This window comes from Sparus aurata, chromosome 1 (genome assembly GCF_900880675.1).
Source record: "Sparus aurata chromosome 1, fSpaAur1.1, whole genome shotgun sequence".
NCBI classification, from domain to species: domain Eukaryota; kingdom Metazoa; phylum Chordata; class Actinopteri; order Spariformes; family Sparidae; genus Sparus; species Sparus aurata.
The window spans coordinates 25,428,947-25,443,989 of record NC_044187.1 but is presented as its reverse complement, the minus strand read 5'-3'; the positions used below and the strand labels follow the sequence as shown (position 1 = coordinate 25,443,989).

The 15,043-nt window shown below is 41.1% G+C and overlaps 2 protein-coding genes across 4 annotated transcripts; both read left to right on the top strand.

Annotated features, from left to right (window-relative positions):
• The first annotated feature begins 5 nt into the window (after positions 1 to 5).
• On the top strand, positions 6 to 2,899 carry LOC115579167 (T-cell ecto-ADP-ribosyltransferase 1-like). Its single transcript, XM_030412695.1, has 3 exons — positions 6 to 125; positions 556 to 703; positions 945 to 2,899. Exons 2-3 carry the CDS (start codon positions 563 to 565, stop codon positions 1,797 to 1,799), a joined length of 996 nt encoding a protein of 331 aa, XP_030268555.1. The 5' UTR covers positions 6 to 125; positions 556 to 562; the 3' UTR covers positions 1,800 to 2,899.
• A 2,110-nt stretch (positions 2,900 to 5,009) lies between these two features.
• LOC115580806 (von Willebrand factor A domain-containing protein 7-like) lies at positions 5,010 to 14,747 on the top strand. 3 transcript variants are annotated; one of them, XM_030415472.1, is made up of 19 exons: positions 5,010 to 5,186; positions 5,514 to 5,540; positions 5,626 to 6,117; positions 6,500 to 6,707; positions 7,186 to 7,271; positions 7,369 to 7,462; positions 8,085 to 8,213; positions 8,437 to 8,623; positions 9,139 to 9,308; positions 9,819 to 9,931; positions 10,187 to 10,303; positions 10,406 to 10,609; positions 10,705 to 10,840; positions 10,944 to 11,096; positions 11,291 to 11,383; positions 12,080 to 12,189; positions 12,639 to 12,800; positions 13,580 to 13,903; positions 14,130 to 14,747. In XM_030415472.1, the coding sequence occupies exons 3-19, from the start codon at positions 5,917 to 5,919 to the stop codon at positions 14,559 to 14,561; spliced, it is 2,919 nt and encodes a 972-aa protein (XP_030271332.1). In that variant the 5' UTR covers positions 5,010 to 5,186; positions 5,514 to 5,540; positions 5,626 to 5,916; the 3' UTR covers positions 14,562 to 14,747. The 3 variants fall into 3 exon arrangements, with proteins under 3 accessions (XP_030271332.1, XP_030271348.1, XP_030271339.1); XM_030415488.1 differs by lacking the exon at positions 5,514 to 5,540 and having other exon boundaries at positions 5,928 to 6,117; XM_030415479.1 differs by lacking the exon at positions 5,514 to 5,540.
• The last annotated feature ends 296 nt before the right edge of the window (positions 14,748 to 15,043 follow it).

Below are 15,043 nucleotides of genomic sequence, written 5' to 3'. Positions count from 1 at the left end.
TTGCTTAAGCAAAAACAAACAAAGTTGCAAAAAGTACGGACTAAAACGGAAGACATTTGTCACTCTGGACTAGGTTGTGTAATGATAAAAGACAAAAACTTTGTCACAGCGCTGTTCATCATGTGGTAAGTTATGAAGACATTTTCAACAACGCTAGTTTGTTTTCTACTTTCTGACCTACAGGCACCAGAGTGAGTCAGAAGCTAAGCACCACCTAATTTAATGAGCTGTGCAGCATCTTTTTTTTGTGTTTTTGATCAACTGGAGATATACCGTAGATATACAATAATGGATTTTAGAGCCAGAGTCTTTAGCTTTAAGTATTAAACTGTAGAGATGTAATGGAACCCTCATCTCTGGTACGGGACATCAAATGGAAATGAACCCGCAAGTTTTCATCTCTGATAGTTAATGAGTCATACTTGGTCAGGTAGAGGTACAAATCAGTTAACAGCACACAGGTATCCTTGCCATCACACACCTATAGCATCAGAAATATTATTGTCATCATTCAGGTGCTACTGCAGGTTTAATGACAGATTTCCTCTGTTCCAGATGCAACATGCCTTCCTGGGAGAGGCAAGCATGTCAGAGAACAACTTTATGTGCTTGTGCCATCACATCTCTTGCTCTTTCGGTGGGACTGCTCATGTTTGTTGTCGTATATCTGACACTCAGCTGGCAAGATACTGTTGTTGGAGAGGTAAGCTATTTATGGAACACAATGAATACGACATCGATCTAAAAGATATAAAAGGAGTTGCTGATCAGAAATAGTGTTTATAAAACACATTATTCTAATTTTCAAGCGTGCACAGTCACAGATTCTGAAAGCCATAATTGTTTTTTAAGGAAAAATATGGACTGTTCCAGTTCAATACCGTTCATTTAGTGTAGGTTTCCATCTACTGGACAAATACTGAACAACACCCCTCTCCTTTCAGCATTCTACGCAGGATGTGAACTTGAACAAGACTGACTACATGGATGACAACTGCACATCCGAAGCTATGGTTGTGACTGATAAATCCATAATGCAGACATGGGACACCAGCACAAACTTCAACAAAGCTTGGATCAATGCAGAACAGAAAGCTAGAGAGCCTGTACACAGCTACATGGAGAAACATCATTCGACTGCCATATACATGTACACAAATGTTATGTTGCAACCTGACAAGTACAAACATGACACTGTCAACAGTACCGAAGAACAACTAAAGGAGACATTTGCGTCACCCTCCCTATATTTTTCCCTTAGTGAGGCCATTCAGGTCCTGAAGCACAGTCAGCTGACTTGTCTTAATACAGAGTACAGAACAGAGACACTCTTAAATCAGAACATCTCTAACAAGCTGATCCGGTTCAACACCTTCATATTGGGTTATGTTCAGAGGAACTCCACAAGGAACGCTTCCTGTTTTGAAATATATACGTGTTTTGGTGCTAACATAACACATTACTCAGCTGTGAAAGGAACCAGCCAGGTGCTGATTCCTCCCTATGAACTTTTCAGAGTCGCTGACATCAAGATGGGTGCACAGAGGTGTCAAGTCGTCTACACACTGAAGAGCAACCTGAACTGTGTTTATGACAGAGAGAGCAATACACTACATCCGATATCTGCATTACCAGTCGGAGGATTCTGGCTCGTTTTTACCATCACTTGTGTAATTATTGTGTCTCTTTTGCTTCCCTTCATCATTGTGAAGGTTTTAGAAAACCATAAGAAAGCTGCTGTTTACAGTGCTTCATCTTTGCATAACAGCACTTACTTTCCTGTCAGAGTTGCCACGTAAAGAGGAAGGTTTGACTTTAATTAAAAGGTGGCTCTATGAGCTTTACAGTTGGCTGTAATCACACTGTGGCCTGGATTGGGCTGGCTTTTCAATGTTTTAAAACAAAAAGGGAAAGTATAAAATATTACATATCTGTAATGTTCACAGCACAGATATTTTTCATAATTTCATGATGTAATGCAAAATAATGCTGTTGGTCATTGGCTGTTTTCAAAATCTCTAAATAACCACTAATTAGTTGACTGTATAGTGAGTTTGTCATTTTGTTGTGCTGTCCGCATGTATAGTTAGAATTATCTATACCATTAAAAGTGTTTACTGTACCCGTTGGAAAAAAGTGCGTTGTTTATACTGTAACTGTAACCAAACAGAAATGTGAGGTGTGGTCTGAGGAGCACAGTTCAAATAGTGAAAAGGGCATTCAAAAGGAACAAACAAATAACATGTCAGAAAGAACAATAAATAATGCTGGCAGTGAAGCAAAAAGCCCATTTCCCTGTTTACCACCATTCAGTCTGATAAATGTATTTTTTGCTGGCTCACTTTTTTAAAATGTTCAACACATGGGGTTCAATGCTAACCTTAGCCACTGAAAGCTAATCTTTTATCAAACCTGTTGTTTGATCTGATCAAATTTAATGAATTCAGCTGCCTGTCATTAGGAAAGAAACTGTGTTGTAAGTAAATCATTATTCATAAAACCCTTATCATAATACACTTGAATTGAAATTTTCCTTGCCCTTGCAGTAGCTTCTAATTGATATGACGCACTGATGTGCACAACTTAACAAAAAAACGCCATAACTCATGTAGGATATTAACTACTGAGGCCAATGCAGAGCCGGCTGCAGGGTGAAACCAAAAGTGTTCAATCAGTATTTAATGTTTTTATTAGGCTATAACTTTTGGGGGGGCAATCAGGACAGGATTTGTGATTTGGGACAACTGCTTCTTCAGGATGTCTGGTCACCCTACTCACCATTCATTGATTTTGGTGCTTTCCAGTGAATTTGATTTGTGTTATGTTTGATGGCGAAATCAATTAGGGTCAGTGTGAACCTGATATAAAGTATATGAAATAAACTCAGTCATTGAAACTTCAACACTTTTAATCTCGTTCTGCCGTGTCTGTGTCCCCCTATTTGGCCTCATAGTTTCTGATACTTTAAATTAAAATCCATTGCAAACAAGAACTCAGTGAATCCATTGAAACTGCACAGGCACCAACTATGCACTTATGAAAAAGGAAATGAAACCGATTTATGAAGGCACAGCCTGATACCTACTGTGAAGATCAGGCAAAACATCATCTAGTATGAATACTGAACTTCAACAGTAACGCACACCCAACTTCTGGCACATTCTACTTTGTATTGATAACTGAGGAATGTTACAAGTTAATCTCACACACACATTCTTCTCTGAAATTTCACAATCACTTGACTCAGGCCATTTCAAATGTCAACACCTTATTGAGGGAGTGAGGCGGTGAAAGCACTGAACGTCAACTACTTCAGCACCCAAACAGAGGAGAGTTTATCTTCTTGACTGTGTTGTTTTAGACGGCGCGCAGTTTATCACGCATACTGAAGATATCAAACAAAGCTTAGACACAAATATGCTGCTGAACAGGACTTCTTGAGGTGAACACTCGAGGTTGGAGGGTCACCTGAAGTCTTCTCGTGGTTCTCCTGTGCATGCATATGGGTAAAAGGTCTCCAGTATATCTGACTTGAAATCAGTTCTAACCACATCAGATGAATACGACCTGACTTTTCAGTTCTATCTGTCTATCTGTCTCTATGAGACGGAATTAAAATTAAAAAAAACAAACGCTAGAGTTAAATGTAAGGTGAGCATGGCTGCCATTTGTTGTGTAGTAATAGAATAATGGCAATAAACAAATTGGGTATTTCATTTCAAGACTGTCCCTAATGGTAGCTCTTCAAGGAAGTGTACCTGTCTTGGAATCCCCCTGCTTCACGATTCAGGCACTGACCATTGTGTATGTATGATCTGGTCAGTTCTTTTCCTTGATGAAAGTAGTGTTACCATCTCCTCCGACACACAAACATGATTCTGTCATCATCACTTCATGCTGCTTAAAATGAACGTCCTGTCGTTGGCTTCACAAGATTGGGTCTGTCCTTGCTGTCCTCATTTAAAAATCTTGACGTCTGAAAAGTGCATGTGAATATGGAGAGGCCAGGTTTGAAAATACATTATTTTGACCCACGTTTAAATCTTCACTATGCTAGGCCAAAAGAGTTGTGTGGTGAAGTTGGCACATCCTTTGTTTTTAATTCCTTCAACGAAAATGTGGACTGTGTTTTCAACTACTATCAAGAGACCCTTCTTTGATAAAACGTATTGGGCAAATATTTTTAAATGTGCGTGGGTGTGTGTGTTCGTGTGAGGTTGCAGTCATAGAATTAAAGGTGAGACTACTGAAGAAGCGCTTCCAGAGCAGTGATTTCTGCCTCTACTGGTGTGGACTTCAATTTCAGTTCTATCTAACTTTGGCGTCTTTTACATGCACAAGAACCTTTAGAACACTGAAGGAAAGGAACAAAACAAAAAAGATCTTAAAAAATGAACAGATTCAGAATCTCTTTCTCTCTTTCCTGAACATTGTGTGACAGGGTGATTTTAGACATTTTGGTTAATTTCTCACAGAATATTACATGGATCTTGATTTAAAAAACAAAAACAAAAAACAAGTGTATTAAGATGGGTAGTATCTTTAAATGAATATAATTTGATACTGATCCTATTTGTGGTAGGCTTATATTTAGTACAGGGCTGTTGAGTCTGATTTTACAATAGGCTTGATTGAATTAAAGGTGACTGTTGGGCCTCGGCAGAGGTAGGCACTCTACACAGCGTCACTCTAGTTAAATTTTTTTGTTTGTTTGTTTGTTCAACACACACACAAAAAGAAAAAGAAAAAAGTAAAAATATTTGAGCGGGGGTTTTAGCTGGAGCTGAATGCTCTAACTCTAGCGCCCTAGCCATGGAAGGATGTTGTCAAATGGATCCAGGGTTGATGGAAAAAAACAAAACATTTCGTCATCAGATGGAGAACATACAATGAAAAGTACACTCACACCCATGTTTTGCAAAAGAAATGCAGGGGGTGTGGAGGCTGTTCCGTGGAATTCCATTTATCAGCTCGATCAGTCGTAACTATAAGTGGGAGAAGGCAGGGCACACCCGCACTGTCTCTCAGTGCACACACTCACACACACACACTGCAAAGGTGTCTAGATAATGCAGGAAACACACAGGTCGACACACAGTACAATCTACCTGAGTATAAACACGGACTGCTGACACAGTGAGACTGAAAGGGGGGGCAACATCTGAAAAAGACTCGAGGTGACACAGGTAAGAGTGTGTTAAACATATTTGCATCTTCTGTATATTGTACCATTTGTATGTATTTCAAAAATCTTAATTATTAGTGACGTACTAGGTTTTCTGTAGTATTATTAGCATTTTAGTGTTTTTTTCTTTTTAAAAAAGCATGTCATTAAGACATTGATTTGAAAATCATTTAATGAAGAGGCTGGGTTTACTTTTTAAACTATGTTGACGTGGAGATTCTAATATTTGATTTAACCCTGAAACTTAAAATAGTACAGGCAGGTGAAAATCTTGCAACAAAAGCATGTTTTATTCAGAAATCTCAATTTTATTGTAATCTTATGACAGCTGCTGCAACACTGATGCCATCTATTTGTGAGTTTTTACTGCATTTTGTCATGAAATTTCCCGAAACCTCTTCCTTCCTGCCTTCTGGACTGATTTTCTTTTTCTTCCTCAGGTGTTTTCACTCTCACCTCGTTACACCTGGTCCTGGTAACCTCCTCTGTGCATGACCACAGTGTTGTGGCAACCCATTGAAGAAATATTAAACACAGTGGGGGAGATAATCTACTATAGATCACCAAAATTCCCCCACTCCTGTTCAGTTATTAATTTGGTTCAGGTTGCGACAACACTAAACGGTAGAGGTGGTGAGGGCAAGAGTTGAAAGAAGGGCTTCAGATCGGGACATTTAAGAGAGATTTACATCCAGATTTATTTTCTTTGTCCAACTTCATCATCCTCCATCATGGCTCTCAGACTGACGGTCATGTTCCTGCTGCTGGTGGTCCTCTCCTTGCCAGGTCTCATCCACAGCTTCCAGCCGCTGTTCTCATTTGATGGGAGCTCCATCACTCACCGTGACATCACGCAAAGGGCGGTCCTCAGGAAGACAGCTGAGGTCTGTCGAGACATTGCTGTGTCTGAGGGACGAGACTTCAGCCTGACTGTGAGTTGAAAAGCAGCACAGAAACTTAGAAAATGTGCAACTGTGCTTCACTCTGATATCTATGATATGTTTTGTATTAATAATATTTTTTATCAGAGGAAAACTTTTGAAGTAAAAAGTGACGACTAATTAATTTGCACTTCTAGCATCTGAAGATTTTATCATAAACATTCATAGAGGTGTGAACCAATGTCCTCTGCACTAGATCTCTCCCAAAAAATAATCCAGCAATATGTAAGATCCTCTATGATCCTCTTTAAAAGTGTTTAGTCCCCCAATAAATCATTGTTGTGCAAACATTCATACGATCACTACAGCGTTTTCTGCTTTAAATCTCGATTTTTCTAATACACACTCAGTTATGTCATTTCTTTGCCTCCAGATTGATGACAGCCTGTCAGCTGTCCAGGTGCAAAGGGCCTGCTCCTCCACAGGCACCTCCTCTTCTCTCCTCTCGACTGTCATCTTCCAAACATCCATTACCAAAATGTACTTCAGTAACGCAAAAGTGGACGTGGTTTTTGCGCTGAGTGAGGAGCATCATTTTGATGACGAGACCTTCCAGGGAGGACGAGATGTCATCACAACAGGTACACAGCAATCATCGCTTTCCTCCCAAGAGACATGCATGAAACAAAAACATGCTTTTTTTTCCCCCTTTTCCTTGTGTGTTATATAGGTTATTTTGCATAATAGTTCTTGAAATTTAAAAATGTCATAGTCAGCACCAACAGAGCTCGTCTCTCCTACAGAAAACACTGGTCCTGAAACGTCTCATCAGCAGTCTGGCCATTAATGAGAAAATTGATGTGTTGATGTGTACGCTATAGCACGTGACGCTATTCTAGTGGTCACCCAAAATAAAATGATGACGCATTATGTCTCCTTTAGAAAAAAAAAATATTTAAAGATTTGTATTTTTCCTTGGCTAGAAATGTGAACAACTCGTTGTCAGTTTTTCTACCAAAGAGAGCAAATGCTTAGAAAGTTAAAACAAGCTCTTTACAGCTATCTAAAAGGCATGATTTTGGTAGCATGACTCTCTTTGTTCTCTATTCTACTGTTGAGGCGTGTCTGCTGTGAAGGCCAGCGTGAAGCTGGAGAACTTTGTCGCGGGCAGGTGGACCCTCGGACGAGTCTGTCACACCCTACAGGTGACAGATTTTTGTGGTGGTGGCGGTATCGTTATGGATGTGATGGGCAGGAATGATGTTGCTGTGGTGACTGATGTTTGACATTCTGTATGTTAAGGACTTCTACAGCCACAGTAACTGGGTGGAGCTGGGGAACACCGCTCCTTACAGCGCTCTGATCAGACCAGACCAACCTCTTGAGAACTTGGCAGGTAGGATCCTATTGTCTCCTGTCCACAAAACTGCTGCTTGGTAAAACGGTGAAAGGATACTCTTAAGTAAGACATCACGGCAGGCACACTGTCCGTTTACCTGTCACCTGTGACTTAAGAAATACCTACCCTGCCATGACTTGTCAAGCTCTACACAACAAAAAGAACATTCACACAAAGCCAAACATGAAAAAAGGCACATTGTTACTCAATACTTTTTGACTCACCACAAATGCCTACAGCCTTCTAACCACACAACGTGTGTTTGATTTTGTCTTTGTTAAACTAAACTAGGTCAAGTTTGGGACTGTCCAATACTCATTCTTCAAATTAAAAAAAAAGTCCAGGAACCATGAATTTGCTCTGTCAAGATGAATTCATAGATTTTAAACATAACCCATAACTTTTAAAATCAGAATGACCTCAATTGGTCATCGTTAGAAACCATTAAATGTAATAACACTTAACGGACGCCAGTTTGAATACAATTATTAACACACACAAACATATTTCTCTCTGGTTTGAATGAGTTTAAAGTGTAAAGTAATCTGTTTGTAGAACTTGTTTATCTTAAATAAGTAAAATATGCCAGGTTGGATTTTTGTTACTGATTTTGCTGCAGGCCCGAGTACTCCTACCTGTAGAAACTGCACAGGAGGGAACTGTGATGACAACCTGCTGCCTGAGCTGCTCCAGCAGGCGCTTCTCACGTCAGGCTACTTCAACGTCTTCTCTCCAGCAAAACCTGCAGGTAACTTTATGAGGTCCAGTGTGAAGGATGTATGCATCTAGCATCATGTCTTATCCTCACCTACAGTGGCAACAAAAAAAACTTTTTAAAAAAAGTTTAATTTAGGAATATATTTCTGCCAATTGATCCTACATTGTACACAATAGACACATTTTTTTGTTGTGCTTCATAATAGTATTTTGTGAAGATTTAACACACCGAACTCTATTCTCTTTACTCCAAGGTAAATGTAGCCACGGTGGATCATTTGATCGTACAAGCAGGCAGGACCCAGTGGGGGGCATCAGTAAAGACGACATTGGGTCCAGTCATGGCTCACTTCACCTCAAAGCAGCAGATTTGGCTGTGGACGCCACTATGGAGCTGCTGGAGGACGTCAGACTATCTGTCGGAGACAAGAACTTCTTGCGGTATGGGCCACTTCTGTTATTTTGTGACCCAAGACAATTCTAAGAGCTGTATCGTAGGCAACTGTACTAGTTTTAGTTTGTTGAAGATGTTTCACACCTCATCCAAGAGGCTTCGTCTGTTCTAACTAACTGGAGGAGAGTTGCCGGCTTTCAAACTCTGTTTGGGAGTGTCCCTGTAAGGTCACTCCCACACAGAGCATGAACTGGATGACTGAGAAGCTTCATCAATATGACCATTATGGGGTGGATGTAGGCTGGATGGAGCAGTAACACTAAATGATGGCAATGATGATGAACATGTATCAATGCATGAGCCTACTGAACAGTTTTATTTGCTTGGGCATGCAGTTAAGCAAAGAATAATGTTTCACAAGGAATAGATTTTCAATGATTTAGCGGTCTATAGACTTTGGTTTTGCACAAGGCCAAATGGTAATCACTGATCACTGACAGATCAATGAGCCATGGTCTGTTGAATGAGGTAATTATATCTAGCCTCTCTTGTGTTCTCACAGATTGATGGGCCTCTCCCAGTCCACTGTGCTCTGCTTTGTCATTGACACCACAGGCAGTATGAGCGATGACATAGCTGAAGCCAAGAGAGTTTCCTTCAACATCATTGATAGCAAGAGGGGAACCCAGCAAGAGCCCTCTGCTTACATATTGGTACCTTTCAACGACCCAGGTACAGACGTGTTTATGAGACGGTAGAATTTGCTCCAACTGCTTCCGAATAAGTCGTTTTTTATGTGAACATTACATAAAGCAGGGCCGTTTCTAGCTTTTTGGGGGCCCTATGTCAAATGTTGTTCACATGCTCCTATTTTGGGAAACTATAATATGGGATTCTAATCACTCTAAGGCATGGATTAACATCTAAATGCATCAGTCTGGTGCAAATCAAGATGAAAAGACACTATATGTGTGAAAAAGTATTTTCAATATTGAAATTTCAGCAAACAGCAATTCAAGCTAACAGAAAATGATGATAAATGGGAATATTGGGGCTCAAAAATGAGACAGTTGCTACATTTTAATATTCAGAACAAATTTGTCAAGGAATAAAAATATTAGCAGACTAAACATTAAAATATCCCTTTCTCACCCAAAAACAATAAGATAGCCCAAGTGTTTAATGTAACATCTATAATGAAGTAAGTGATGACACTTTTTATTTTCCATATTCTTTATCCAGGATTCGGACCTTTGCTTGTGACGACCGATGCGGACATCTTTAAAGACAGCATCAACAAGCTGTCTGCAAGTGGAGGAGGAGACATCCCAGAGCTGTGCCTGTCTGGCCTGCAGGTGTCTACAAAAGTGTTTCTACCGTTATCATCATGGAATCCTTTATTGGTCTATTGACTATTGGTCAATGGATTATTGGACCTGATATTCAGCATTTTTCCATTATTGGACTATGTAATTTTTTTATCCAATTGCCAAAACAATAAATTCGTGGATTTGATGCAACATGCAATCTGCAAAGTAACTAAGGTTATTAAATAAATAAAGTGGTGTATAATAAATTAAACTTGTTCCTGTCCTGCATACACCCGACAGCTTGCCCTGACTGCTGCTCCACCCTCCTCTGAGATCTTTGTCTTCACTGACGCTCCAGCTAAAGATGCTCACCTGAAAAGCACCGTCACTGCCCTTATAGAGAGCACCAAGTCTGCCGTGAGACTCGACCTTTTATCAGCCTTGATTTTATCGATTGCAAACATGTAGCCAGTTCCAATCCAACCTCACAAGAGTTTTCTCTATCCCTGCATTTTTCAGGTAAATTTCATGTTGACGGACGTCCTGGCCAGTCGACGGCGCCGCAGAAGCCTTCAGGATCCTGTTTCGCGTTCAATGAGCCAGTCAGATGCCCAACTGTACCGTGACCTCGCCCGCGCCTCTGGAGGTCAGGCCATTGAGGTCACCAAGTCGGACCTCTCTCTGGCTACAAGTGTCATAGAGGATTCATCAGCCGGTGCCGTGGTGAGAAACTGATCAAGGAAATCATATCTGACTGAAGACGGCACTGTATAATATGTATTACAGACACGGTCTCACTCTCTTTATTCTTCTTGTAGGTGACAGTTTTTCAGGTCGTGAGGAATCCTGGAAGGCCTGATAATTTTACATTTACTGTTGACGGTTCTCTAAGGAACATGACTGCCTACGTCACAGGAGACTCGTCTCTCACCTTCAGTCTAACCAGCTCCACAGGTGTTGTCACATGTCATTTGGACAGTTCCATCAGCCTCTTACTCCCTCCATCATGTGCAGTTAAAGAAATAGTCTTGTTCTGACATGTTTCTCTCTGCCCCAGGTGTATCTCAGAGCTCCATCCAGTCCAGTGGACCTCTGGCCTCCTTCACCACAGTGGGAAACCTACGTCGTTTAAGCCTCAACACTGAGAACCAAACAGGATCATGGGAAATCACCGTTGACTCTAATAAGCCCTACTCTGTTAAGGTCACAGGTCAGTAATATGATAGAGATCACCTATAGTGAGAATTTAAACAATGTGTATGTCATTTGATCTTTGTTGTGTACAGCTTGGTTTATTTAGCCTTACTGATGTTTTCGGTGTGTGTGTGTGTGTGTGTGTGTGTGTGTGTGTGTGTGTGTGTGTGTGTGTGTGTGTGTGTGTGTGTGTGTGTGTGTGTCCATCAGGTCAAAGCTCAGTGAACTTCATTTTCAATCTTGTTGAAGCTCATGAAGGAGCCCACGGGGACTTCAGTCTAAAGGAGGGACGTCCTCTTTCAGGTCAGACCACTTTTGTCATCTTAATTTGTACAGCTTGTACAACAATATTTAATATTCAGTAGTTTTGTCTTATTTTCCTCAACAACATCTGTTGAAAGATCATCATCCCATTAACTAGCTTTTGTCTGCAGTGGGCGAAGGTTGAATCTGCACCTCTTCCAGGGTCAGATGACTCTGCAGTAGACATGGGTATTCATCGATTTTAGCTTCAGTCAGCAGAGACGTAAACCTGACACCAGGGTGGACATGCTAATCTTCAATCCTTTTCTGGTGCGATGCTATGGGGCACATCAAAGTTACAGAGATTGGGTCAGAAATTGTTTTCCATCTGTCTCCTTTATAGCAGCATGCAAACATCTTTCAGTCAGTATTAAGTCTGAAAGATGGACTGGAGTAAAAGATATTATAGAACAATCTCTATAACATTGTCACTGGCCTCCATGCTGACTTCTACTGTTGAGTCTCCCTCTAGTGTGTTCATCATGTCAAAGGCACACAACACCAAAAAAACAAAGGAAAAGGAGTGAGTCACTTATTTAAACTTCACCCACCTTTAAAAACCTGCACATACACACTAATTGTGGGGCCAAACGGTTATTCAGTCTCTAGAAATACTTCTAGTCAAGTCAAACTGCCTCTTGTCTCTTCATGACCCTCCTTCGTCCTCTACTCATCTAGTTGCTCTGTCTCTTTCAGGTGGTAATACAAGTCTCTTGGTCTCTGTGACAGGAAGTGACACAGTAAAGGTCACAGAGGTCACTCTGTTTGACAGCTCAGGGCCAACAGAGGTCAACGGATCACTGCAGGCACGTCACTTACTGCGTCACACTTGATCAAGTGGTCCCTCAGAGTGCTATTCCCAGGAGCTACAGTGTATACTTTACTCTTCTGCTTTCCAAGTAAAATATGCCAGGTTCTAATGACTTTGTTTGTTTCCAAACAAAGTCATTAGAAAAAGATTTAATTTTCTACTTTGAAGTAAGCCAGTATGTAGCTGACGTGTCTATACTTTATTACAGCCGACCCTGACATCTTGAATACTACAATGTCCTCAAACAAAGAACCACTCCACTTGTTGTCATTCTGTAGAAGTTTACAATATTGTATGCAAAGCATTGAAACTGTAGGCAATTGGTGTGAATAATTGCAGCTCTTAGTCAACAGTCATCAAACTCTTATTAGTCTGACCATCTCATTTGACTGTCTACGATGACTGTCATGACAACATCAGTCTTTTTCTCACTGTCCCCCACAGTCATTGGGCAGTGGTAACTTCCTGGTGACTTTCAGTGGAGTCCCTGCAGGTGACTTTGTGGTTCGCCTCAGAGGAGAGGACAGCAGCTCCACCTCAAGGTCAACCAGCACCTTCCAGAGACAGGCCTCCACACAGATCAAGACCTCAAGCATTTCTGTTACTGTGAGTGCCCCGCTTTGCATAATTTATACCAAGCAGCTAGTTTGGCACATAAGAACTGATGTAGCACAGCTGCTCTGTTGTTGTTAGCAGTGATGGGTCAAACATATGTGAGTTATCTGCAAGAGAGTGGTTATCCGGTAAATAACAAATTATTTACCGGAAAATGAGCATAAAATTTCCCTAATCGGCAAGAGTCAAGCAGCCATGCAAGTGTATCTTTGAGGCTGTGTTTATGTACAGTAGTGCTTTAAACGTCACATTGCTAACAGGATAATAATGAAACAAGTCCAGTTGCCTATGATACAGCACTTACACTTAGCATAGCATGTTGCCATGCTAACATTAGCTAGTTAGCACTCAATACAAACTAAGCTTGAGGCTGATGGGAATGTGATTAGTTAGTTCATGAACCAAAGTATGGGATAAATTACATTTTATGATGTAGGCCATAAGAAAATCCAGTCATCAGGGGGATGTGGGTTTCACCAAATGGACACACGTGTGCCAAATTTCATGGCAGGTTATTTAATGGTTGTCGAGACAGTACAATCAAAACCACACGTGATGGTGGTGCTAGGCTTGATCTTCAGGGGCTTCAGCCATTTGCAATCACACATAATTTTTTGGGCAATAAAAAGACTTACTGACTGAGCACAGGACTGTTTGTTGGTTTGCCATTGTTTCCCTATCCTCACTTTACCAAGGCAGACAGGAAATCATTTTCATGTGACTGTCTAACATCCTTTTATCTGCGCTTCTCTCTCCCTCACTCTTTTCAGGCACAAGTCAACAACACCGACGTAGAACCAGGCTCCACCATCTCTGTCCCTTTCACAGTCGCCACAGCCACCAACGGAGTTATGAACAGCTCTGCGACCGGGACGTTCACGGTGCGAGCCAACAATGACCGCAGCTATGCTTTAACTACACCCAGCACCATCGCCATAGCAGCAGGCGGTGGAGGCACAGCAAATGGCACTGTGACCGTAACCGTGCCAGCCAGTGCTGCATCAGGAACAGACGTGACCCTTACCATCGAGGCGGAAAATGCAGCTGCCACTGATGTCAACTATGCTGTCCTCAGGTTTTCTGTGGCTCCCAGGGTAAGAGGACTGTAGTTAGATGTTGAAATAAACAGGAGCAGGATAGGTTGGTGGATTGAAATGTAAGAGAAAAAGAAAAAGTTGCGATTTGTATGTGTGACATTTTTTTTACATAAATATGTAACTGTAGTTATATATGAAAAATAGATAAGACAATTATACTTGCTATAATGTTGCAGTTATTTTAAGTCAAATGATCAAATTTCTCATCAATTTGTGTCTCTAGGTAACAGATATCAACCGTCCAGTGTGCCAGGAAGTTAGTTCATCATCCAACTGCCCCTCCTCTTCATCGCTCTGCGCTTCCTCTCAGTGGGAGTTCATCGCTAATCTCACCGATGGCATCAACGGAACCGGCATAGAGAGTGTCACCATCCGCCAAGGGAATGGTACCCTCAACACCACCACAGTGGCTGGAGCAGGGGGCGAGAACATCACAGTGGCCACCTACAGCGCCTCCTGCTGTTCACAGAATGTAGAGCTGACTGCTGTGGACAAAGCAGGAAATGTGGGGACTTGTGTGGGACAGGTTAAACAATCCACCACAGCTGCCCCTGTGATCACAGCCACAGTTAACACAACATCCACTGGAGGGCGCACGTTGAGCATGTCACAGAGTCTCTGGATCTGTGCTGCAGTTTCTCTGCTTTGGTATTGAAAGGGATACATGTAAATTACAGAGTTTTAAGGTTTCAGTAGATACTTTTTCATTACCTTTTATATCTTGGTGGCAAATGTGTGAAACATACCGTTATTAAAGGGAAGTAATAATGTAAAGTAAAGTGTTCATGTAACATTAAGTGTGTGTTTTGATGGTGAACAATAAAACAAACTCTAAATTCTGGCTATGATGAGTCTATAAAACCTCTACTATACATTAAGTATGTGTTGCTGCTAAAACTTAGCAACTATTACTTAAAGGGTAACTGTTGGACATGTGGTATAAAAGCCTCCAGAGGAAGCTGCATGTAATCTGACAAATTGCCTCCGGTGATGTTACCCAGATGAATTGTGGGTTATGTAGGCCCCAGGTTTTAAAAAGCTGTCCACTCACTGTTTGACTTGGCTTAAAAGACAAATGATCAAATCGAATACAAAATAACATGTTTTTCTTCCTTTTCAAAAACTGGTGCCTACATT

Excerpts from the sequence above, each read along its gene's own strand:
- LOC115579167 (XM_030412695.1), top strand. The coding sequence starts at position 563 with ATGCCTTCCTGGGAGAGGCAAGCATGTCAGAGAACAACTTTATGTGCT. Across the intron at positions 704-944 it reads AAGATACTGTTGTTGGAGAG|CATTCTACGCAGGATGTGAA; the intron begins GTAAGCTATTTA and ends CTCTCCTTTCAG.
- LOC115580806 (XM_030415479.1), top strand. The coding sequence starts at position 5,917 with ATGGCTCTCAGACTGACGGTCATGTTCCTGCTGCTGGTGGTCCTCTCC. Across the intron at positions 6,118-6,499 it reads GACGAGACTTCAGCCTGACT|ATTGATGACAGCCTGTCAGC; the intron begins GTGAGTTGAAAA and ends CTTTGCCTCCAG. Across the intron at positions 13,904-14,129 it reads GGTTTTCTGTGGCTCCCAGG|GTAACAGATATCAACCGTCC; the intron begins GTAAGAGGACTG and ends TTGTGTCTCTAG.